Source organism: Macaca thibetana, chromosome 9 (assembly GCF_024542745.1).
Source record: "Macaca thibetana thibetana isolate TM-01 chromosome 9, ASM2454274v1, whole genome shotgun sequence".
NCBI classification, from domain to species: Eukaryota; Metazoa; Chordata; class Mammalia; order Primates; family Cercopithecidae; genus Macaca; species Macaca thibetana.
Genome location: NC_065586.1, coordinates 79,583,023 through 79,608,741, shown reverse-complemented (window position 1 = coordinate 79,608,741; position 25,719 = coordinate 79,583,023). Strand labels below are relative to the sequence as shown.

At 36.9% G+C, this 25,719-nt stretch overlaps 1 protein-coding gene across 3 annotated transcripts in view; it reads right to left on the bottom strand.

Moving 5' to 3' along the window:
• The window catches only part of PCDH15 (protocadherin related 15), a 1,784,920-nt gene that overhangs the window by 260,357 nt on the left and 1,498,844 nt on the right, over nt 1–25,719 (bottom strand). For all 3 annotated transcript variants that reach the window (XM_050805159.1, XM_050805156.1, XM_050805157.1), the window contains one exon: nt 7,713–7,792. In XM_050805159.1, coding sequence (XP_050661116.1) covers nt 7,713–7,792 — 80 coding nt within the window. The remainder of the gene's footprint in view (nt 1–7,712; nt 7,793–25,719) is intronic.

Here is a 25,719-nt window from a genome sequence, read left to right as displayed (position 1 = left end):
TGTCTGTCAATTTATGAATAGGTAAACAAATTGTTGTATATGCATGCAATGGAATATTAATGTAGTCATGAAAAGTAGTGACCTACTTACACATGTTGCAACACAGATGAATCTTGGAAACATTATGCTACAAAAAAGAAGCTAGACGCAAATAATCACACATTGTATGATTCCATTTGTGTAGAATATTCAAAGTAGGTACTTTGAAGCCAGCACACAGATTGGTGGTTGCCAGGGGCTAAGGGAAATAAGGAATAGGGAGTAACTGCTAAATGGATTCAGATTTCTATTTGGAGTGATGAAACTGTTTTAGAACTAGACAGAGTTAATAGTTGCATGAGTTCTGAATCTCCTAAACACCACTGAATTGTTCACTTCAAAATAGTTAATCTTACGCTATGTGAATTTTGCCTCAATTATATAAATTATATTGCAGAGAATTTTCCATTACCAAGCTTTTGAGCTACGTTCCTGAAACATATTTTGCTTGGCATACTCAAATTCTTTTAGAAAATAGGGTTTGCTTAACCATAAAAATGGTGTTCAAAAATAATTTGAAAATTTGGCCAGACGCGGGGGCTCACGTTTGTAATTCCAGCACTTTGGGTAGCTGAGGTGAGCAGATCACAAGGTCAGGAGATGGAGAGCATCCTGGCTAACACAGTGAAACTCCATCTCTTTTTGTTTTTTTATGTGCACTTTTTAAATTTTTTTGAGACGAAGTCTCACTCTGTTGCCCAGGCTATAATGCAATGGCATGATCTAGGCTCACTGCAACCTCCACCTCCCGGGTTCAAGTGATTCTCTTGCCTCAGCCTCCTGAGCAGCTGGGATTACAGGTTCCTTGGGAAGCTTATTTGAAAGCTCTGTGCCATCAGTTTTCCCTTTTGTCAAATGGGAAAGTGAAATCCCATTTCTACTAAAAATACAAAAAATTAGCCAGGCGTGGTGGTGGACTCCTGTAGTCCCAGCTACTCGGGAGGCTGAGGGAGGAGAATCGCTTGAACCCAGGAGGCAGAGGTTGCAGCAAGCTGAGACCTCACCACTGCCCTCCAACCTGGGCAACAGAACGAGACTCCATCTCAAAAAAAATAAAATAAAAAATAAATAAATAAATAAATAAATAAACAAACACCTGTACTCCCAGCTACTTGGGAGACTGAGGTGGGAGGATCACGTAAGCCTAGACGTTTGAGACTAGCCTGGGCCACAGAGTAATACTCAGTCTTAAAAAAATTAAACAATGTAGGCCGGGCGCGGTGGCTCAAGCCTGTAATCCCAGCACTTTGGGAGGCCGAGACGGGCGGATCACGAGGTCAAGAGATCGAGACCATCCTGGCTAACACGGTGAAACCCCGTCTCTACTAAAAAATACAAAAAACTAGCCGGGCGAAGTGGCGGGCGCCTGTAGTCCCAGCTACTTGGGAGGCTGAGGCAGGAGAATGGCGTGAACCCGGGAGGCGGAGCTTGCAGTGAGCTGAGATCCGGCCACTGCACTCCAGCCTGGGCGACAGAGCATGACTCCGTCTCAAAAAAAAAAAAAAAAAAAAAAAAAAAATTAAACAATGTAAATAGAAAGTAGTAGTGGATATCTACTTCCAAACAAAACAAGCTACTGAATTTAAAACCTGCTTCTATAACTAACTGTTTTTCAAAATTCATTGTTTATTAGGAAATACTGATGCAGCATCATTATAAACTAAGATTATCTCACATATTTAATGATATATATGTTTTGCTTAATTAAAACTTTGTTAAAAATTCTACTGCTTGTGACTGAACATTTACACTTGCAAGTATCTGAGCCTTTGACAGATTTACGTTGTTGGGCACTGAGTTTTAGGCTTTATAATGATATTTAGAGAGATTAGAGTATACTTTAAAATATATGGTTGTTTCAAGTTTGACATGGTGTTTCACATTAAATAGCAAATAGCAATTAACAAAAACATACTATAGAGGGAGCTGGGTGTTGATAGCAGTTTGGGGAAAAACGATGGTGGCATGAACTAAGGTAGTAGAGTGAAGTGTGAGGAGTAGTTTGATTTGGGTTTATATTTTTAAAGTAGAGCTGAGCTGTCAGGGAATAAAATAAATATCATCTTTCTAATACATGAATCTTCAGTATAATCATAAAATTGAAACTATTATGAAAAACATAATTGAGCATTACTTTTAAAGTCAAAACAAATTAATCACCAAAGAAAAACATTAAAATGCTAGTGAAGAAAAAAATTTTTTTTATAAAGTTATTCCTTTTAAAAAATTTTTTATTATTATACTTTAAGTTCTAGGGTACATGTGCACAACGTGCAGGTTTGTTACATATGTATACTTGTGCCATGTTGGTGTGCTGCGCCCATCAACTCATCAGCGCCCATCAACTCATCATTTACATCAGGTATAACTCCCAATGCAATCCCTCTCCCCTCCCCCTCCCCATAATAGGCCCCGGTGTGTGATGTTCCCCTTCCTGAGTCCAAGTGATCTCATTGTTCAGTTCCCACCTATGAGTGAGAACATGCGGTGTTTGGTTTTCTGTTCTTGCGATAGTTTGCTGAGAATGATGGTTTCCAGCTGCATCCATGTCCCTACAAAGGACACAAACTCATCCTTTTTTATGGCTGCATAGTATTCCATGCTGTATATGTGCCACATTTTCTTAATCCAGTCTGTCACTGATGGACATTTGGGTTGATTCCAAGTCTTTGATATTGTGAATAGTGCCACAATGAACGTATGTGTGCATGTGTCTTTATAGCAGCATGATTTATAATCCTTTGGGTATATACCCAGTAATGGGATGGCTGGGTCATCTGGTACTTCTAGTTCTAGATGCTTGAGGAATCACCATACTGTTTTCCATAGTGGTTGAACTAGTTTACAATCCCACCAACAGTGTAAAAGTGTTCCTATTTCTCCACATCCTCTCCAGCACCTGTTGTTTCCTGACTTTTTAATGATTGCCATTCTAACTGGTGTGAGATGGTATCTCATTGTGGTTTTGATTATTTTAATAGAATTTGGACCGGAGATGGAGATAATTTTTGAAATTATCTTGTTTAGCACTGATTTTAAATGTTGGCATCACAGATCCCATCCTTCAGAGATAACAACTCATAAATACTTGAGAGATGGCAATTCCTCAACCTCCCTTAATAAATAACTATGACATTAGGCCATCATATTTATACGGGAAGTTTTCATATATCTTACTTAAATGTGTACTTATTTGTGGATGACTGCTGAGGGAATATTTGCTAAATCGTATGCCACTATCAAGACAGACACTATGAAAAGATACTGGAATAGGGCATTACAGAATCATACAGATATGGCCACTTAATACATGGCACTGAATGATTATTATAACCAATGTTTGTGATTTTCAAAAAACCAAGGTCTTTTCTTTAAAGACCCAGTTTCTTTCTTGGCTGTGTGACTAAGCCAATTTATTAAAATGATAATAATTCAGTACTTTGTAAGCCCATACTGACATTAAGATGATTATTCATTACTACTAATTTTTTTAAAGAAATGCAAGAAAACTTTAGCATACTTTTATTTCATTAAAGAAAAGGAAAGTAATGGTATTATTATGATGCTTATCGGGATAATTTGCATTATAGCATAAAATAATGTGGTATTTAAAGTATACAATAGACATTTAAATATTTTTCATTTTGCTTTAAGATATAAAATAGAACCCAAACATTATTTGCATATATTGAAGTATCTGATGAGGTAGAACATTGCTTATTTTTTTAGTGTACCTTTCTTAGTCCATTTGTGTTGCTATAAAGGAATACTTATGGCTGGATAATTTATAAAGAAAATAAGTATATTTGTCTCACAGTTCTACAGGCTGTACAAGAAGCATATTGCCAGCATCTGCTTCTGGTGAGGGGCTGAGAGTACTTCCACTCATGGCCAAAGGTGAAGGCCATGTGCAGAGATCATATGGTGAGAAAGGAAGCAAGAGAAGAGGGGTGATGCCAAGCTCTTTTTTTACAACCAGTTGTTGTGGGAACTAATAAAGCAAGAAATCATTCGTTACCTTTGGTAACAAGCCATTCATACGCTGTTTGCCTTCATGACCCAAACAAATCCCATTAGGCTCCATCTCCAACATGGGGGATCAAATTTCATAATGAGGTTTGGAGTGTCAAATATTCAAACTATAGCAGTACCCGGATTGTTCAAATCCTTGAAAGTTATAGAGAAGTGATGGTGCAAATTTTTGAACATGAATCTCAGAAGTTTCAAAGAAGGTGGCAGTTGAAATGTCAGTTATTGTTCTCCATTTCAAATGCATTGAAATGTATTTCTAGGGTTCAGGCTACTCTGTAAATATCAATGGGAACAACAGCAATGAGGTGGTGGAAACAAAGTGACCATAGGATAGAAGGCAATGGGCCCAGTGTACGGGACCCTGAATCAAGAATGATCATCCAAAGGGATCACACAACCATTACAAGGACATGTTCTGCTTTAGTTTTCCTGGAAGCAGTTTGTGTCTTAAGGAGATATCTGTCCAGGTTGACCTAAGAGCTTTAACATTAAGAATCATGGTCAATTTAGACTAAAAGGATTTTGCATTGACATAATTTACACCTTTAAGAACCTCTGTAACCCAGCCATTATCTTTTTCATTCCAAATGCAGAGATGAGAGGAGCACTAGAGATACAGGAAAGCAGTGCATTCAGATAATTTATTTGGCAAAACCAGTAGCTCATTAGATTTCACAATCAGCAATTGAAAAATCTCTTGGCATCAAGGGAAAAACAGGAATGGAAATTCTTGAGAGACCTAGGCTTCCTGCTTACCAGAGAAAGTGAAAACTTCATTGTTGTCTTTTTCTTTTGCTGACAGCTTTATTAACATTTTAATTCAGATATCATAAAATCCACCAATTTAAAGGGTACAATTCAATGGTTTTTAGCATAATCACAGAGTAGTTCAATCATCACCATAATCAATTTTAGAACATTTTCAACACTGTATCTATTAACAGTCACTCTCCATTCTGTCCCACTCCTCATTTTCAGGCAATCATTGATCAACTTTTGTCTTATAGATGTGCCTATTATGAAAATTTTATACAAATGAAATAATATAACATGTACTCTTTTTGTGACTGACTTACTTCACTTAGCATAATATCTTCAAAGTTCATACCTGTTGTAGCATGTTTCAGTACCTCATTACCTTTCATTGATGAGTAATATTATATTACTACAGATAGGCAACATTTTGTTTATTCCTTCATCTGCAGATGGATATTTGACTTGTTTCCACTTTTGTACCATTATAAATAATTCTTTTATGAACTTTCTTTGTGCAAACTATTATATAGATGGATGTCTTCATTTCTCTTGTATATGAACAGAATGCTCACTTATGCAGTAACTCTGTCTACCATTTGGAGAAAAGGTCAGTTCTCCAAAGGGTACTCATACGGTTTCAATCTGTGTCCTTGCCCAAATCTCCTGTCTAATTGTCACCAATGTAGGAGATAGGACCTGCTGGAAGGTGATTGGCTCATGGGGGCAGTTTGTCATGAATGGTTTAGCACCACCCCCCTTGGTGCTGCTCTTTTGATAGAGGTTAGGAGATCTGCTTGTTTAAAAGTGTGTGGCACTTCCCCCTCCCTCTCTCTCTCTCCTGCTCAGGCCATGTGAAGCGCTAACTCCCCGATTTGCCTTCCATCATGACTGTAAGTTTCCTGAGGCTTCCCCAGAAGCAGAACTGGTGCCAGCATCATGTTTCCTGTACAGCCTGCAGAACTGTGAGGCAATTCAACCTCTTTTCGTTACAAAATACTCAATCTCAAGCATTTCTTTATAGCAGTGCAAAAAGGAACTCATACATGCACATTTTACATGGCCACATAAATTTATGCCGATTTCAACGTCTCCACACTCTTAGTCGTACTTGTTTTTGCCTTTCTTTTTTCACTATAGACACAAAGTATGTATGAAGTCAAATCTCTTTATAGTTTTAAATTACATTTCTCTAATGACCAATGATCAGTGATCACGATCACATTTCCATGTGCTTGTTGGCTATTCACATATCCTTTTTTAAAGGAACGTCTATTCAAATATTTTGCCCATTTTTAATTAGATTGTTTCTCTTTATTAAGTTGTAACAGTTCTTCATGTGTTCTCGAGACATGTTTCACACCATATACATAATTTTAAAATATTTTCTCTCATTGTAGGTTGTTTTTCACTTTAGGATGGTGATCCTTGAAATACATTTTTAAAAAATTCATGAGACCCAATTTGTCAATGTTATCATTAATCCTTTGTGCATTTTGTGTCATATCTCAAAATGTACTGACTAATCCAAATAATGAAGATTTACTTCTGTATTTTCTTCTATGTGGAATGTAGTTTTATCTCATATATTGCAGTTTATGATCCACTTTGAGTTCATTTTTGTGCATGATGTGAGATAAAAATTCAAATTCATTCTCTTGCACGTTGTCCCAGTTTCATTTATTGAAACAAAGTTGTTTCCTGATTGGATTATCTTGGCCCCTTTTTGAAAATCAATTGACCATAAACACTAGAGTTATTTCTGGATTCTTAAGTCTGACCCGGTGGCTTATATGTCTATGTTTATGCTAATATTACACAGCCTTGATTAAAGTTTTTCTTTAATATTTTTATTTTGTTTAATGATTGTAAATTGTAGCTAATTTTTGATTTCTACGTCGCTATGGGATAAAAACGAAAACTGTTAAGCTTTTTTATTTTTCAAATAGAAGTTTACTTATCTGTGGAAAATACTGTCCTTGTCTATAGTTTCCCAGCATTACTAACTTATGTTTGTATAATTCTATTCAACATGAAATTTCAGGTATTTCTGAGAAGACTAATTGACCAACACATAGTTCTCTTGTTTTGGAATTATGTCCCACATGTTTCTGAGTCTGACGTGGCAATGTATTCATTTGTCAAAGTTTTAACTTTATAATCCTTGGCCAAGTTTACATTTCTATTCTTTCAGAAAGTAAAACTATTCATAAGTACACAGGAAATACCAGAGGAGAGCCAAGCTCTTTAGAAACCAGCCACATGTGACAGCAGAACAGCTACCTTGCTATTGCAAATGGGAAGCAAATGGTCTCTCTGAAGCCCTAAATGCCTCCTTTTAATGTCTGCTCCCAGTTTTCTCAATAGTTATCATTAGCAATATCTCAGATGTATTCGGAGAGATAAGTAGAATGACACTGATCTAGACCTCAAAGAAGTTTGACATGAACATGTATTTTATTTCATTTTGCTTTTTTTCTTAAATTTATCTATGTTAATCTGAAATTGAAGGATGTGTTTGTAACACATCTTGCCTGCAAGACTCCCTTTGAATACATGGTTTAGTGCTAAGTAACCCTTTGCAGTAATGTCCTTGTCATTATTAGTAGCTGACAACCTTAAAAGGATCTAATTAATCCCAGTTATGCCTTCCAATGAAATGTTTCCACCTCAGTAGAGCTTACCTAGTAAAAATGTTAAAAATAGACAGTCTCCTGGGTAAGATTTCTGGGCTCAGAATTATCCTCTGAGCTACCATTAACATTCATAGAAAACAAAAAGGGAAGTACAACTACACACAGTTGAAAGCCTCTGATTAGAAGTCTGTTCTCCTGCTAACAGTACATTGCTGTACATTTTTTTAAAGTAGGAAATCATTTTTTACTTACGTTTCTGAAAGATTAAAAACTCTCTGAGGATCTCCATTCTCAATGGCATATGTTATTGGGTCTCCCTCTCGATCAGTTGCCTTCAGAGAGAAAACATAATTCAATTATCAAGTAATTGATATGGTGCCCACTCATTACGGAGTAATACAAAACCTTGAAACTAATAGCATAGAATGTCCATGACACTGTTAAAGAATAAAGATTAAAGCATGGCCTAATGGCAAAGTGTAAAATTAAACATTAATATCTGATCCATTTCTGAATACATAATCCTGTCTGGTGTGGAAATAATCATTTTCCCAAGGTTTACCTATCTTATTAATTAATAAATTTATTTTATATGTCTGTTTATAATTTAAATAAAAGCTGCTGGCCGGGCGCAGTGGCTCAGCCTCTAATCCTAGCACTTTGGGAGGCCAAAGTGGGCAGATTACTTGATGTCAGGAGTTCAAGACTAGCCTGACCAACATGGTGAAATCCCATCTCTACTAAAAACACAAAAAGTTACTCAGGTACAGTGATGCACATCTGTAATCCCAGCTACTCAGGAGGCTGAGGCAGGAGAATTGCTTGAACCCAGGAGGCAGACATTGCAATGAGCTGAGATCATGCCACTGCACTCCAGCCTGGGCAACAAAGCAAGACTTTGTCTCAAAAAACAAACAAACAAACAAAAAAAAAAGGTGTTAAACTCTATATACATTTTTACAGTGTCGATAAAGTGTTTAACATATACTCTTTTCTTTTTCTGTTCAGAATATATCAAGATAATAATTCAAATCAGTTTAACTTTCTGGTTAAAAATCCTGAATTTATAGCCACAAAACATGACTTCAAAACTGGACTCCAATTGTCCTATGTGATTATTTCTGTGTACCCATTTCTAAAACAAGGACTGTATAACAATACAAGTGTTAATAGATCTTGAGAGGTTTAATTGAAATAATGTTTATCAAGGCACACAGACTAATATCTGGTACATTGTAAATAAATATTAACCTTTTTGTTGGTTTTTCTTCCCTTCAACACCCAAGTTGGAGAAGAAAACATATAGTTTGACTTTTAGTTCCAAGTTTCTCTTGCCCAAAATAAAGATACTCTTGTTTTATGGCACTGAGTTTTACCTTCAAAAACATTAAATCAGTTCTTTTTCCAGTGAGTCATTTGATCCTCTTATAAAAGACATGGATAAAGAAAGAAATTTGGATGCTGTCAGAGATTTGAAAGAAGGATCTGCCTAAGCATGATGCTACAAAGGGGGGAAATATCTGATAAAGGTCCAGATGTATTTTATTTTTAGGTGACTATCCTGGCAGAAACACCAGCCTCTCCACAGACAGGAACTGCCCTGGAGTTAGCAGGACCTGAGAGAATAAGTATGTGAGTTTCTTTCAGTGACTAGATAATAACTGTCCCAGCCATAAGAAGCTGAGTGTGAAATTCGCTGTTCAGACAGGCAAGAACATATTGTTCTTAGTGGTAGATCAGCTGGCTTTGACATGGATTACACAGTGCTGCTCATTGAATGTCTTTATCAGCTACCAGATTGGATTAATGGTCAGAAGCCTCTATTGGACCACATAAACTACAGAATCAAGGGACAACTGAAAATAGTATTTCAGTCAGTAAGAAACTACTGAATATTGGGCCAGGTTCTGTAAGAAAAGCTTTGCAAGATTATTTAATCTGTGTCTCATAAAAGTGATATACTTCCTTCACATGGCTCCTATGACATCATATTGTCCTGCTTTAAATCCTCATATTATCAACTGTAGTTCCTCATTTTCGTTTGCTGATTTCTCCTCATTTATAAGACTTATTTTGTATTGGATTGTTCCAAAGATTGGTCCTTGAACTTCACTTATTTACTCATCTCATTCAATAGTGTAGCTATAAATACTCTCTATCTGCTAAAGACGGTCATATCTCTAGGCTAGCCCTTTCGTCTGGATTTCAGATGTGTATCCAGTTGCCTACATGGATTCACATTAGATGAATAATAATAAGCCACTCCGATTTAAAAGGTTAAAAACCCCAAATCTAGATCTCCTCTCCATCTTGACATACCTCAAAAAATAAAAGATATTCAAACAATAACCTATTGTTTTCACTGCTTCATCATCTCAGTAAATACCTGCAACTCCATTCTCCTACTTTCTCAGGGCTCATAGCCACACTTTGAGCACTCACTCTTACTCTCCAATGCAACCTGTCAGCAGATCCCACCAGATTTATCTCAAATATCTGCTGTATCTGGCTCTGTCCGAATTTCTTCTCTACCACCATCTTCCTCATGGATTATGGTAGTAACCATTTTACTAAAGTGTAGCTTCTTCCCTTATATCCTCACAATAGTCAATTTTTAATTAAGCAAACAAAAGTACTTGTTTTTCCAGGCCAATCTTTTATTTCTTTGGGATAAAGTCTATTGCTTTCTCCCCCAGCTCCCCACCCTCCCCGTGCCACACACACCAAAATAAAATGGAATAAAAATAGTAAATGAAGAAGAAAGTAATAAATTAGCTAGGGTAAAATATTTTTTAAACATTCCATGTCAGCCAAAATCCAAAATTTTAGATTTCATTGAGTTACTCATAATGGAAGCCTAAGAGTAGAAAATAAGAAGCAAAGAAATTTTTAAGAATGCACTCAATAAAATGGATAGTAGATGCTTGGTATTTTTCCTTGTATTCTGTTATTTGCTAGATAGGAACCACAAATAATGATACTCAGCTAACATTTTGAAGAAACAGAGAATTATATCTGGAGACTATATCTTAACCCTAAAAAGCTTACACTGAACTTTTTCTGTTGTTTTTCTCCGGTCAATAAATTTTACTTGTTATGTTGTTATAGATATGATCAAGTTCTTTTTGTTTGTTTATTGCTATGTTGTTGCTGTTTTAATTTTTTTCTTGAGAAATATTGTATAATCTTGTGTTTCATAAAAGCCAGAAGAAATGCATTCTGAAACAAGATACCTTCACGTAAACAATTTTAAGTCCAGATTAATATTGAATCTTGTATTATATCAGATCTACTCTAATATTTAATATCCTTTATGTAAGATGAGAGCACTGTGAGTATTGTGTTTTTTATTTGTATTTCATTATTTTTATGTTAATTCCTTTCTATCCCAGAGGTAGTTTGAAATATTTCTTCAGTTTTATTTTGACCACTCAAATACCTCAGTCTTTTAAGGATTGTGAATGTCAGTAATTTGCCTACTTCATTCTTATGTAAGGTTGTGCCCATTTTGGAAACTTTGAAGACCTAGGATTTAAAAGGAAATTCTTATTTGATTTATTTCCTCATATTTATCTTTTCACACAATCCTTTATTGGTGTTCCAGGGTCTGGGGTGGTATAATAATTAGGAAGTATTTACAGTTTTTCAGCCAAGAAAGCAAAAGGAAATGGTATAATCTTCATCAAAGTTCTGCAATCTATCCATTACATGAGTTAGCACTTGTATAGACAATGTCATCTTTATTTGTCAATGTCCAAAGGTGAGAAATAATCCATAAAAGGAAAAACTGGAAATATCAACAGAAGCATTTACTCTTCAAGTATTAGGATTTGATTATGTGTGTATATGTGCCCTAAATATATTTCTATTAGCAATATTTAAAGGTTTTTAATATATAAATCTAACCAGCCATCTCAAAATAACTGCTTATAATATGTCAGAAACTATATTAACATTTTGCATGTCTTGTCTCATTTAAACCTAATAGTAACTTTACTGGTAAATAGAAAATGCATATGACTTCAATTATATCACTATTTCTGCCATCATTCCAACCAGATTTCTCTGTACTTTACTTAATTGAAAGATGCATCTTTTTTATCTAGAGAGAGTAATAACTGTATCATCTTGAAAATGGGAGCATAGTGTTATTCAATATTTTCCATAATATACGAGATAGAAATTGCTTCTTCTTAGTGAACTAAACATTTTCTGTGTTTATTTTTGATAAATCAAGTCATATCCAAATCTCTTCTTCAAAGCCTGAGAAAAGTAAGATAGCAGTTATCTTTCTGGGGCTTATTTTGAGTTTAACGGGGGAGATTCTGGAGCCAGCTACCTGGATTCAACCTCAGCTGTACCATCTCTTCTCAGATAATGCACTCAAGTACAAAATGAGAATAATAATACTATTATTTACAGTAATCACTCATGAATTCAACAAATATTTATCGAGCATCTACACTGTGTTAAGCACTGAGGCTGCAGCGGTAAACCACACAGACAAAAATCCTGCCCTTATACAACTTACATGGTAGTGGAGGAAAATGAATTTAAAAATTAATTAGAATATTTTGTTTTCAGATCTTTATACGTGTTGCTGAACTACAAAATATTTCACGAAGGACATATATGGAGAGCAGGGTGAGGATTTACACTTACAGAGAAGTGATCATGACAGACTTACTGAAAATGTGAAATTTTGGCAAATGCTTGTAAAAGGTGAAAGAGTAAGTCACGTGGGGAAGAACATTCCAGCAAGAGGTCAGAGCAAGTGATAAAGGTCATGAGGTGGAAACAGGCCTAGTGAGTTTCAAGAACAGCAAGGAGGTTGTCAGATCTGGAGGCAAGCATGTGGAAGAGGAGCTCCTCAGTTTACTTTGACCACTTTAATATCTCTGGTTAAATGAATAAATGATGTGTATTTTGGATGGCTGGCAAGTAATGCACTTTAGCCACTGGTTTGCTAATATATGGTTAATAACATGGTTAAGATTAAAGCAAGTCTTTCCTTTAATTTAAATTTAATTTTAATTTTGCCTGAAGAACAAATGATTCCTTTAAACAATCAAAGAAATTACTCTTTCCAGTCCGCTCAACCAGATTACTTGCAGCATCTGACTTAAGAGTCCCTCATTTTTCAGAAGCACCAATAGGGAAGCAAAAGTATTTATCCAAGGAAGCAATGTTCTTAGACACTGGCAAATGGAAAATTTGAAAAAGAAAACAAATTTTCTCTAAACTAATATTCTGTTCATGTTAAAGATGAACACAACCATCAAATACCATCTGGTAGAGTGCACTTTATGTGCACAGAATGATTCTACACATTTCACAGGACATTAAGACAAAGTAACTGCCCTTAGGGATTCTAAAATAGATAAAAATCAATGGATTTGGATGATTTTCTCACTTAGGCAAACAAGTTCTGATTTATGTTATTAAACTACTTGAGAGCAACAAATAAAGCTTTCAATTCAGTATAGCAGTGTTTCAAAAAATGTACACATTCATTCCTGGTATTACATTTTTTGGCCTTTAACAAAATGTTATAATATTTATGAATATATCTTTTTAAAATTAATGAATATATTTTATTCATGTCAAGTACTGTTATTTTGTCATTCATAATGATAATATAAAATGTCCTTTTGAAGTAAGTGTAAGTAGAGGTCAGTTTATTAAATATTGTAAACAACATCAAATGAGTAATATGATACAGAATATACATATATATGAAACATGGAAATGTAGCTAAGTCTACAATGACAAAAATATACATATGTTCAAAAATAAAAGGATGTTGGGAAACTGCACATAGGAGAGCCATAAAACTGCTCTTTTTCTTACAATGTTGGTATGGATTAATGATCTTTTGCCCGGGGACGAAGTAAAATGCCTTATGCTAGGAAGGCATAGCAGAATCACTACTGGTAGTGTTGAAAATAAATGGCATTTAAAAGTGAGCATAAATTTCTTTGTCATATCCAGAGAAATTTCTGTAAATTAAGAAGTCCTTAATAGGAAAAATATCTAGACTTCCGTTAGATTTAGGGAGACTCTATGATGGCTTACTCTCAAAAAATTTTTGTCGTACAAAATGGGTAACCTTGGAACACAAAGAGATTTAATCAATGCTAAAATGAGCCTGGAACTCTAATTTTGTCCAGGGCTCAATGAACAATCAACAAAATAAACCTAGAACTAATGTAAATATTCAAAATGACCCATCCAAATAATGGTTACCATTATGTAAAAGCACTTTGAATATCCCATCTCATTTAATCCTCAAAACAATCTTATCTGGAGAGCACTGCAATCCCTATTTTATAGATAATAAAATCTTAAGCTTAAAAATTAAATAATTTGCCAAAGTTTACAGACTATAGAATTCATATTCTAAGTCTTCTGAAACTCATTCTCTATCACTAGCAAAGTCCCCTATGTCCTAAACTTATCTCAACGTTCCCTTCACCTGCTTGCTTGAACCAACACCAAGCTCTTCTTAAGAACCTAATTTTCCGATATCCCTTTTGATTGGTGAGCCTCATAGTAGCCTTCTTGTTTCTCAGTGACACTGCCAGATTATTCTTCTGGAAATGCATCAGCTTTAATTCTTATACCATAAGCATTAGACAGTATTAACTGCTACTCTTCATTGTTAAAGTCATATTCTACACTATTTATCATCCTTCCTGTTTTTTGCTCATTGTCAGTCTCTCTCATTGTCTGTCATTGCTGTCATTATCAACTTAATCCAATATCAAAGTTTCAAATAATATGTTAAATGCTCATGACTTCAAAATTGTATTTCAGTTCTGCCGCTTAGAAATTCAAGATCATGGCACTAGTAGATCCCATGCACCTTTCGTGGTCTGCAGAGAGCTGTCTTCTCATTCTATACTTACATGGTAGAAACAGAGAGCTCTGGTTTCTTCATTCCCCATAAGGGCACTAGTGGCCATTCGTGAGGACTCCACTCTCATAGCCTAAGTGTCTCAAACTACCAAATGTCCTACTTCTAAATACCATGACATTGAGGATTTTGGCTTCAATATGTGAATTTTGGGGGAAGACAAACATTCAGTCCATAGAAGATGTCAAAAAGTCTTTTCAAATACAGTATGGCCAATATTGAATTACTCTTCCTCTAACAGCGTTTTAATTTTGGCTAATGACAAATCAATGTTTCCAGTTGCTCAAGCTGTATCTTAATACCTATTCTTAACTTCTACCTTCCATTCCATATCCAATTCATTAACAAATCATGTAGTTTTTAACCACCAAAATATAACCAGATTGAAATCACGTCTCATCATTTCTGGAAAGATCACTCCAAGCCTAGAATGGACTGATAGAGCATATCAACAAATCTCCATAATTTTTCCCAGGCTTCCTCCACAGACCAATTTCAATGCAGCATCCAGAATTATCCTTTGTTAAATTTGGTTGATTATGTCACTGCTATACTCAAATTCTTTTAACTATACCTAATTTCATGCAAAGTAATTATATCTATCCCTCTCCTATTACTGAATGATCTCATTTCTACTACTGTCTCTTTCCTTTACTTTACTTTACTTTGTAAAGAGGAGTATTTTCTTCTTCCTCAAACACACCAGACAGGTCTAAACTTTGAGGTCTTACCTTGAACCTGAAATACTTTTCCTCAGATACAACCATGGCTTATCCTCTTACCTTATTCAATTCTTTGTTGTAAGGTCACTTTCTCTGTGAAATAATCACTATCAAATTGTATTTTCCCATGCACTTCCTCTCTAGCTTTCCTTCTTTCATTTTCCCCATAACATCTTCTAAAGTTCCACATAACTCACATATATTTTGTTAATTTTCTTCTCTATTAGAATGGAACTTTCATAAAAGCAGAAATTTTGTCTTCTTCGTTTACTGTTATATCCTAGCATTTTTAGTTGTGACACAATAAGAAGTTAATATTTACTTATAATTTGGCCCTTGCAAAGTCATGTGTCTTAATGATTATAATTATAATGAGAAAAATGAATGAGAGAATTTTGGAAAAATGAAAAAAGAAGGTATTAAGTGGACACTGGTCTCTCCCTGCTCCTGTTTTCATTGAGAGGCAGGAAAATGCGCACCTCAGGAGGGGAGGGCATGGGACACTCTGGCTTCTCCCTGATTTATAAAACTGCAAGGATAAACTAAGTCCAGGAAACTCAGTCAGAGCTCTGTTCTGTGTATGCATATTTTTCCTAGTATTATAAACGGCCTTCCTTTGTACTTCCTGTGACTGGGAGCCGAACTTTAATGTACTGAAGGAAGTACAGCATTTCAATTGTATCTGGTACTTTAAGCAACTGAATTTACAGTAAAACAAAACAAAACAAAAAGAAACCCCACATGCTTTTTATCTATTGTATATACTGTGTGTCTCTCTATTAATTGCTTCCAAACTTGACAGAGAAAAGAAGGTCGTGTGTGTGTGTGTGTGTGTGTGTGTGTGTGTGTGTATGTGTTTGTGTCCTAATCTACATTTTCAGAATACTTGTCCTAAGTTAAACACATTCCAAAAGACTATTAGGGAACAGTTTGTTCTGGGCACACTGATATAAATATCTCAGTTATCTTTATTTATAATTAGTAAGATATTTGCTTATCACCTTGATGAATATTGGACATGAATATTCATTGCTAAAATGAATGGCTCAAGATAAAGGAAGTTATATGAATAAACTGGATGAAACCAGGAAGCCTTTTGTCATCTGGAATGATGCTGAAAAGATGATTCCACAACTATGAGTTTAGCCCAATTATTCATAGTTTTTATTGCCCAATACTAACTATAACATTACTCTGAGAGCTGTCCCTAGAATAGTGTTTGGTTTGCCTAAAGTGAACTGAAATAAAAATGTTGTCAGGCCTCTAAAAGGACAAATCTTACTTGCTAATAAATATACCTGTGCATAGTAGTATTTGGTCTGAGACAAACTTTTCCAACCTTTCTATGAATGTTGTGACAGAGAATCCTAGTCCTCTTTTACTACTACTTATTGGTGGCTATTAATACTTAGAATCTATTTATTGTGGAAAGAATTGGCTTTGGTCAGTTTACAGCCCTTAACATTTAATAACAAACCAAACAGAAAAAAATCAGAATTAACATTTATATCATTATAAAAATTTCTTCAAGATATAGCTCTTGTCCAGATTTATATAAATAGAAGTTTATTTGTTCTTTGTTTTAGAACTATGAAAAACTGGACACTTACAAAGCAATTTACTTAAACTCTTAGAATTTAGTTCAAGGTTTTCTCAAAGCTTTCCTCAGAGCCTATTCACTTTTCTAACTAGTTAGATTTCTCAGCCTTCACTATATAGATATATATAATAATAAAGTTATCCGGACACAGGCAGACAGTGAATGAAATCTGTATATAGTGAATGGCTTGACAACTGTGAGAGAAGTGGACAGAAAGTGCACCTTAAAAACAATAGACACAGGCCGGGTGCGGTGGCTCGCGCCTGTAATCCCAGCACTTTGGGAGGCCGAGGCAGGCAGATCACGAGGTCAGGAGATCAAGACCCTCCTGACTAACACAGTGAAACCCCATCTTTACTAAAAACACAAAAAATTAGCCGGGCATGGTGGCGGGCACCTGTAGTCCCAGCTACTCGGGAGGCTGAGGCAGGCGAATGGCACGAACCCGGGAGGCGGAGCTTGCAGTGAGCTGAGATGGCGCCACTGCACTCCAGCCTGGGTGACAGAGCGAGACATCATCTCAAGAAAAAAATAAAAAAATAAAAAATAAAAAAAAAACCATGAAAAACAAACACACAAAAAAATAGACACAACAAGCATAGTTATCAGAGATCAATTGTCCATCAAGCCCCACACATCACAGCACTACTTATAGATAAAAATATGTAATCCAATTTAGGAACTGTTAATCACACAATATTCTGAATTAAATAGACAAAAACAAAGCATTTATTTGGTGCCCATTATAAATAATATATGTACTGCTAGAAATGAGAAATAATATAAAACTATTCACTATAGCCCCTACCTTAAGAAAATATTAATCTTTGTGAAATAAACATTGAGAAATAGTGTTCACTATACTCTGCTTAACTGTGTATTTGTAAAAATAATCCAGGTCTAATATCTACAAGATTAAGAACCTAGTCTTAATTCTCTCACTTTTAGCCACCTAGGGTCTAGGGAACAGTTCCCTAGACCTCTATTCTAAATCATAAAATGAAATAAAAGATATTTCAAGCATCTACTTCATATAGTAGATATAGAATCAGACGAAGTAATAGATACTTAATACACTTTAGAATTCAATTCAAATAGAAGGTACTGCTCAATGGGCAGGCACAGTGGCCCATGCCTGTAATCCCAGCACTTTGGGAGCCCAAGGCGGGCAGATCACAAGGTCAGGAGTTCAAGACCAGCCTGATCAACATGGTGAAAACTGTCTTTACTAAAAATACAAAAATTAACCGGGCATGTTGGCATGCGCTTGTAATCCCATCTACTGAGGAGGCTGAGGCAGGAAAATCGCTTGAACCCAGGAGGCAGAGGTTGCAGTGAGCTAAAATCATACCATTGCACTCTAGCCAAGGCAACAGAACGAGACTCCATCTCAAAAAAAAAAAAAAAAAAAAAAAAAAAAAAAAGAAGGTATTGCTCAATGAATTAATTTAATAGTTAAAATCTTGGGCTTTGGAGTGAAATGGGACTCTTTCACTTACAAGCCATGTCCTCTTTGAGCAAGACTTAAGGTGTTTATGTCTCAGTGACATCATTCTGATACTCAGATAAAATAGCACAAGGCTGTCATGATAATAGAATGAAATAGTTCCTATCTAGAATTCAGCATAGTGCTTAGCACACATTTACTAAACTCTTACTATTGATGTTAACATTTAGAAAGAAGAATGCACAATAGAATTTAGGCAAAAAATTTATTTGTAAAGTAGTGTTTCTTAAAGAGACTACACCTCTGTTACCAATAAAACTCTCACTTCTGGAATACTCAGCAACATATTGTAAGTGATATGATACCATATTAGCAGAAATAGTGCATCAAATTCCCCCCAATCGCTTAAGTTTGGGGGGAATTTTTTTTCCCTATTCTTAGACACAAAAATTTTCATCTGCAGGGTTAAATGTATACTTTAGCACTGCTTTTTCTCCATGTCTACTTTATGTACTGATAAATAGAAAGAAATATCTCAAATGTGTCTAAGATAGGTAGATATTGGTTGATATGGTTTGTCTGTGTTCACACACAAATCTTATCTTTAATTCCCACGTATTGTAGGAGAGACCTGGTAAGAGAAAATTGAATCATGGAAGCAGGTCTTTCCCATAGCTATTCTTGTGATAGCAAATAAGTCTCATGAGATCTGATGGTTTGAAAAATGGGAGTTTCCTTGCCCAAGTTCTCTCCACTTGTCTGCCACCATGTGAGACATGCCTTTCATCTTCCACGACGATTGTGAGGCCTCCTCAGCTACATGAACTGGAAGTCCAATTGAACCTCTTTCTTTTGTAAATTGCCCAAAAGGTATGTCTTTATCAGCAGCTTGAAAATGGACTAATACATTGGTCAACTATATTGGCAGTGGATGGTCGGGAGGGGAACATAAATAAATGTTTATAAACCTGGCCATCAACACTTTGAGCTAAAAAAAAAATGACAAATGAGTGAAATACACAATTCACAACCAATACTGAGCATGTATTATTTTAAGCAAATGAATAGATCAAACACTAACATAATCCCTTAGTAAATTTTCAGTTGATATAGATATCAAAAAGTAAAAATAAGCAGGATTGGAACACATAGCAGAGACACTTCTCCAATGGCAAAGTGAGGAGCTACATTGACCATCTCCCAGTAAAACAATCAGAACTGCTAAAAAAGAAACCTTAAAAATTAAAGTCTCAGCCAGGCACAGTAGCTCAAGCCTGTTATCCCAGAATTTTGGGAGACTGAGGCCAGAAGATTACTTGTGGATAGGGTTTTAAAACCAGCCTGGGCAACATGGTGAAAACCATCTATACCAAGAAAACAAACAAACAAACAAACAAAAACAACAAGATACAAAAATCAGCTGTGCATGGTGTTGTGCAACTATAGTCTCAGATACTTGGGAGGCTGAGGTGGGAGGATCACTTGAGCCCTGGAGTTCAAGGCTGCAGTGAGCCATGACCACACCACTACACTCCAGCCTTGGCAACAGAGTGAGACCTTGTCTCAAAATAATATTAATAATCATAATAGTAATATAAATAAAGTTTTAAAATAGTCTCTAAATATTGTTCTCAAGACATATGGCAAGTGGAAAAATACTCAACAAAACCTACTAAATCTCACTAAGAACTGTGAAAACTGTTCTTAGTGAGTTCACTAAGAACAGCCTGTCTCTGTCCCTTTCCAAAAACCTATCCAGCACAGCATAATGCAGGCGTAGTCAAGAACATGGGACTTCTTCCTCACAGCTTCAGTCTGAAACTCGGGTAAATGCCCATGAAAGGCAGGCCACATAATTTCTTACCACCCCCAGCTCTGTGTTGCAGTGGCTGAGAAGTCTGATGATTATGGTGGGCCTTACGGTCAAAAATGGAGAAAAAGGCATTTGCCAAGTCAATGGCTGCATACCAGGTACCAGGAACTGTGTTAATTTGCTTAAGCAATGAAACCACATCTGGTACAGCAGCTGCAGTTGGAGTCACCACTTGATTAAGCTTACAATAGTCCACTGTCATTCTCCAAGATCCATCTATCTTATGCTCAGGCCAAATAGGAGAGTTGAACAGGGGTGTGGTGATCACCAGCCCTGTATCTTTCAAGTACTTGATAGTGGCACTATTCTCTGCAAACCATCCAGGGATGTGATACTGTTTTTGATTTACTATTAAAAACAGGTAGAGGAAGCTCTAATGGCTTCCATTTGGCCATTCCTACCATAATAGCCCTCTAGTCAGGGAGCCAATATGGGGCTTTTGCCAGCTTCTAAGTATGTCTGTGCCAATTATGCATTCCAGCACTGGGGAAATGACGACAGCATGAGTCCAAGGACCCACTGGATAACCACTGTAAGTCAGATCCAAGCTCAAACTCCATTAATTACCTGACCTCTATAAGCCCCTACTTTAACTAGAGGACCACAGTTTTGGGTTCCCAAGAATCAACGTCAGCTCACAGCCAGTGTACAGCAGTACCCAAAATGACTGATCGTTTCCCTTTCCCCAGTGCACAGTGACCTTGATAAAAGGCTGCAGGCTTCCTTGGAGAAGGATGAAAGAAAGATTAACAGCATAAATTGGTGGATAGTGTAATGGGATTCTTCCTCAAGGGGACCTGGCCTCCCCTTCATTCAAGGAGTTCTGGGTCTGTAAACTGGCTCAAATCTGGAAATTGACTGAAGGGTCATGATTCTCCGTTTTTATAATTCAAATTAGTCTTTTGTCCATTAGACCTAGAAGTTTTCTGCTTAAATTAAGTAGAAATGCAGTAGGCTTCCTATTAATTTCACTTATAGGAACACCCTGATGAATTAGCCAATGCCAGAGCCCTACATGAGTCAGACTACTCTGATGCTGCTTTGCCTCTGCTGTCCATTATGGTAACTTGCCTTTGATGGTTGAGTGCCTCCACTTGGCCCGTGCCACCTTGGGATCCAATTATTCCTGTTGTATTTAAATTTTGTAGTAGAGTGACTGTGGTTCACACTGCTAGATTTGACATACAGAGAAGAGCAATTATAGGGCTCTTGAAAGATGCGGGTGCTGCCCTCACAAATCTATTTTGCAAAGCATTGGTTAAGGATATATCTTTAGAACTCTCCCAGCATGGATGAGTAGCTGTAAAGTGACTAGTCCACTCCACCATCCCAATCTCCCTCAGCCTTTAGATCCCTTTCTCTGCATTAAACCAAGGGAAATCTGGCATTTCCAGCTCTCTCAGAGTTGGCCCTCTTTTAAACCATATTTTAGCTAACCAGGCAAATACACTATTAGAACCGTTTTTAACTCCTCGAGTTGCAACAGTAAATGCAGAATCCCTACTTGGTGAACCCAAATCAATAAATTCAGCCTGATTGAACTCTATGTTTCTTCCACCATTATCCTATACCCATAATATCCATTCCCATGCCTGTTCTCCAGATTTCTGTTTATATGAAAAAAAAAAAAACAAAAACAAAACCCAAAAACCCTCAAGTAGTTCTTTTCGAGTGTAGCACACTTCCTCACGGGTCACACATTGAACTTAGCTCTAGGGTCCCACAGGGACTTTAGTCTAGTTATAGATTTAGAAGCAAACAGGGCTGTTGGGGCTGGCTCCGAGGAGAATCAACATTATTTTGCCTGGCAACTGCCTCAGGGAAGGCCATCACTGTTGCTTTAGGCAGTGCAAGGTTTTTCTCCTCAGACAAAGGTGGAAAGGCTGATGGCAGCGTGGATCAGGGAGGGGACGTTTCCACTACTAGGAACAGAGAAGTTTCTTCTGACAAAAAGTTTCGTCAGAGTTTACAAGCTCAGTGTCCACAGATTCATCAGGGTCCTCCCACATATCCCCATTCTAAGTTTCAGGGTCCCATTCTTTTCCAATCAATGCCCTCAATTTAACAGTGGACACCTGGTGAGGCTGTGCATGCAGCTTTTGTTGCAGGTCAGCCATTAGCATGATAAGAACTTGTGTCTGATTTTCCATAATTTCAGCTCTTTCTCTACAGGAGCTAAGACTCTCACTCAGGGCAATCTTAGCAGATTTGAAGCTAAGTATCTGCTTCTGAAGCCAGGAGTTAGAATCCCTGAGTTCATCCTTTTCTTTCATCACTTTGTCCAGTAAACTTAGGAGCAACTAACCAACTTCATAGTCAAAGGTATTATGTATAGAGTCACTGAACTCTTTGCCTTTCACAAGTGGTGAATCAGGAGTGATAAATGCATTTATTTTACATAACTATCTAAATAGTTCAGAGCAAGGACTATCATTGTTCACCATACTATTAGAAGTAGAATAGTTAACATTTTTTGATCAATCATATTAAGCAGCCAACTCCAGAAACCCCCAAAATAATGAAAGAACTCCATCCTTAATATTCTGTTCCTCGCCGGGTATAGTGGTTCATGCCTGCAATCCCAGCAGTTTGGGAGGCTGAGGCAGGTGAATCACGAGGTCAGGAGATTGAGACCACCCTGGCTAACATGGTGAAACCCTGTCTCTACTAAAAGTACAAAAAAATTAGCTGGGCATGGTGGTGGGCGCCTGTAGTCCCAGTTACTCAGGAGGCTGAGGCAGGAGAATGGTGTGAACCCAGGAGGTGGAGCTTGCAGTGAGCCGAGATCACGCCACTGCACTCCAGCCTGGGCGACAGAGCAGGACTCCATCTCAAAAAAAAAGAAAAAAGAAATTAGAGACAATCCCCATGACTATCAGCTGATGAATGTATAAAGTGTAGTATTTGCAGACAATTGCAAATTATTGAGAAACAAAAAATAATGAAATATCAATATATGCTACACCATGAGCATTGAAATGTTATGCTAAGCAAAGTAACCAGATGCAATAGATCACATATTGCATGATTACACCTAAACATCATGTCCAGAATAGACAAATTTAAAGACACAGAAAGCAGACTGGTAGTTGCCTAGGCATGGTGATTCTGGAGTAAATGAGGAGTAATTGTTAATGAATATAGACTTCGTTTATTGCGTGATACAAATATTCTAAAATTGATTGTGGTGCTGGTTGAACAACTACATGAATATATACTAGAAACTATTAAATCGTGTGCTTTAAATTGGTAGATTTTAGGGTAAGTGAATTATATCTTAATATAACTGCTAATAACAAGCAAGAATTATTCCACAGAGATGATGGAGTTAGTACAACTTCCTTGCTGTCCACACTCAGTAGCAATCTATTTGATTTTCTGGAACTAATGAGCTTCTTGTGACTTAGGGACAGGGACCAGAGAGAAACACAGAAAGTGCCAGATCATGGGATGCCTTAACACAGAGGTATCTTCCTAGGGGAAATGTTAGCATAGATGGATCCTATAGTAGTGAATCTGGTCTTTATAAAGCCCCAAATCAAAAACAGCCACATAGAATGGAAATGGAAAGCATTCCTCCTGTTACTGAAGCCACAAAAGTATAAGGAGCATAAAAAATGGACTTGCTTCAAGTGGTATAGGATTAGACAATTAGGTTCGTAAAATATGAAGTGTAGATCCATACACATAAGAAAATTCACACACAAAACAGACAGAGCCAACAGTACAACTAGTTAGGAAAAAGCAAAATCCTTCATATATGATGCTGCTTAGTCTTTATTCACACAGAAGAAATTGAAATGGATTTCAAATTTCATTATATACACAAAAATACATGTTAGATAGCTTGAAGGCTTAAGTGTAAAAAATAAACAATTAAAACATTGGAAAGTTATTTTGTCAAATACACATATAATCCAGGTCAAGAGATCAGTTTACTCAAGTCAATAAATCTTGAATCTGGTGATATGAAGATTATATTTGACTCTATGAACCTGGATACCTTACCTGTCTTCCTTCCTTCTTCCCTCTTTCTTATCTATCTCATCTGTCTTCTAGAACCAGTAACCAAATGTTTATACATGGTATTTTCACTTATTAATATTTTATTAATAGAATTAATAGTGTTATTATAATTTTCTATTTTGTTATGTTCTGTTCTTTTATATACTACTTGATTTCATTAACAAGGTATCATATTAACACCAAAAATTGATTTTGTGATCCAAAGTGTGATGTGAAAATCTGCTGTAGAGACTTTGAATGTTTGCATCTCTTTAGCGTCCTAAATATATGTGTGCTTCCTGACTTCTTCCTTCCTGATTTTCTTCTTGAATAATTAATTTCAAAAACCGTTATAAGGCTTAGCATGATAACCTTTTGCTCCTATTGCAGGTATGGGCTGTGGTCTGGTAGAATCAGAACTCCAGACAGGGAGAAACATGCAGTAGTATTTGTGGAAGCAATGTGCATAGCATGAAGTATTAGAGCCTTAGTCAAACGAGAAAGGCATCTGAGACAGTGGGAGGCAAATGTGGCCATGTTTGAAAGATGAAATGTTTTGGGGAGCCAAATGGAATGGAAGTGAAGGGCCAGCAAGAATTGTTAAGAATCTCATGAGGGTGAGTAGGGCATGCCCATGAGGTGGGGGACAACAGCAGTCTAATTTGGGGTGTCCTAGACTTAGTGATATCAGGCTTTCTGGGTTGGGTGGGGTGTTGTGGCAGTGATCAGTATAGGGAATCAGAGCCTGAGTGGGGTTTCAGAAGGTAAATTGTGTCAAATAAGCCTTTCTTAGAAAAGGGTTGCCACAGCAGCCTGGCATGTGGTAACCAAACCCAAGAGAGGCAAAGGAGGGTATTCAAGATGTCTGGAATGGAATGTCAGAACCTAAAGCAGGTAAGCAGAATGTTTATGAGTGGGTCAGAATGGAAGTGATGACTTGGTGTGATTTCAAAGCCTAAAGATGGTTACAAGGGCATTTGCATAGACTCTTATATGTGTTGAGTTGGGGAATAATGAGGGTAATGATGGTGTCTGCATGGGAAGGATGTCAGTGGGACAGCAGTCCATAGTGGGATGTCAAAGCAAGAGTGGAGAGAGTGAAGCAAGTTGGTCCCCCAGTAATCATCCCCTGCAACAAACAACTTTCATAAGAAGAAAAAATCAGGTGAGCATTCACAGTACCCGGGTTTAAATACATATCACTGAAAGAGTCGCTGATGAGGATAGGAAAGAAAGTCTTGAATTGCTGATGCCATCCCTCCCTCATTCCCCGGCAGAAGACACATGGCCAGAAGAAAGGATCTGTGCACTTGGGAGAGGGAGAGTGTAGCAACTGTGAGGCTCTGCATTGAACTCAGCGCTGTTCTGCCACAGCAGAAAGCAAAACCAGAATGAATTCAGCTGATGCCTGCTCACAGAAGGGGTATATAAACCAACCCTATCCAGAGTGGAATAACCTAAACTAGCAGTTGAAACTTAAGTTCCAACCAGTCTTCCCACCACAGGCTAAAGGGCTCTGGGGTTCTAGGTAAATTTGAAAGACAGTCTAGGTCACAAAGACTGCAACTCCTAAGCAAGTCCTAGTACTGAGCTGGGCTTAGACCCACTGGACTAGGATGGCATGTGACCAAGGGTGACAATGGCTGGAGCAGCTAAGGGAGTGCTTGTGCAACCCCTCCCTCAACCCCAGGCAGCA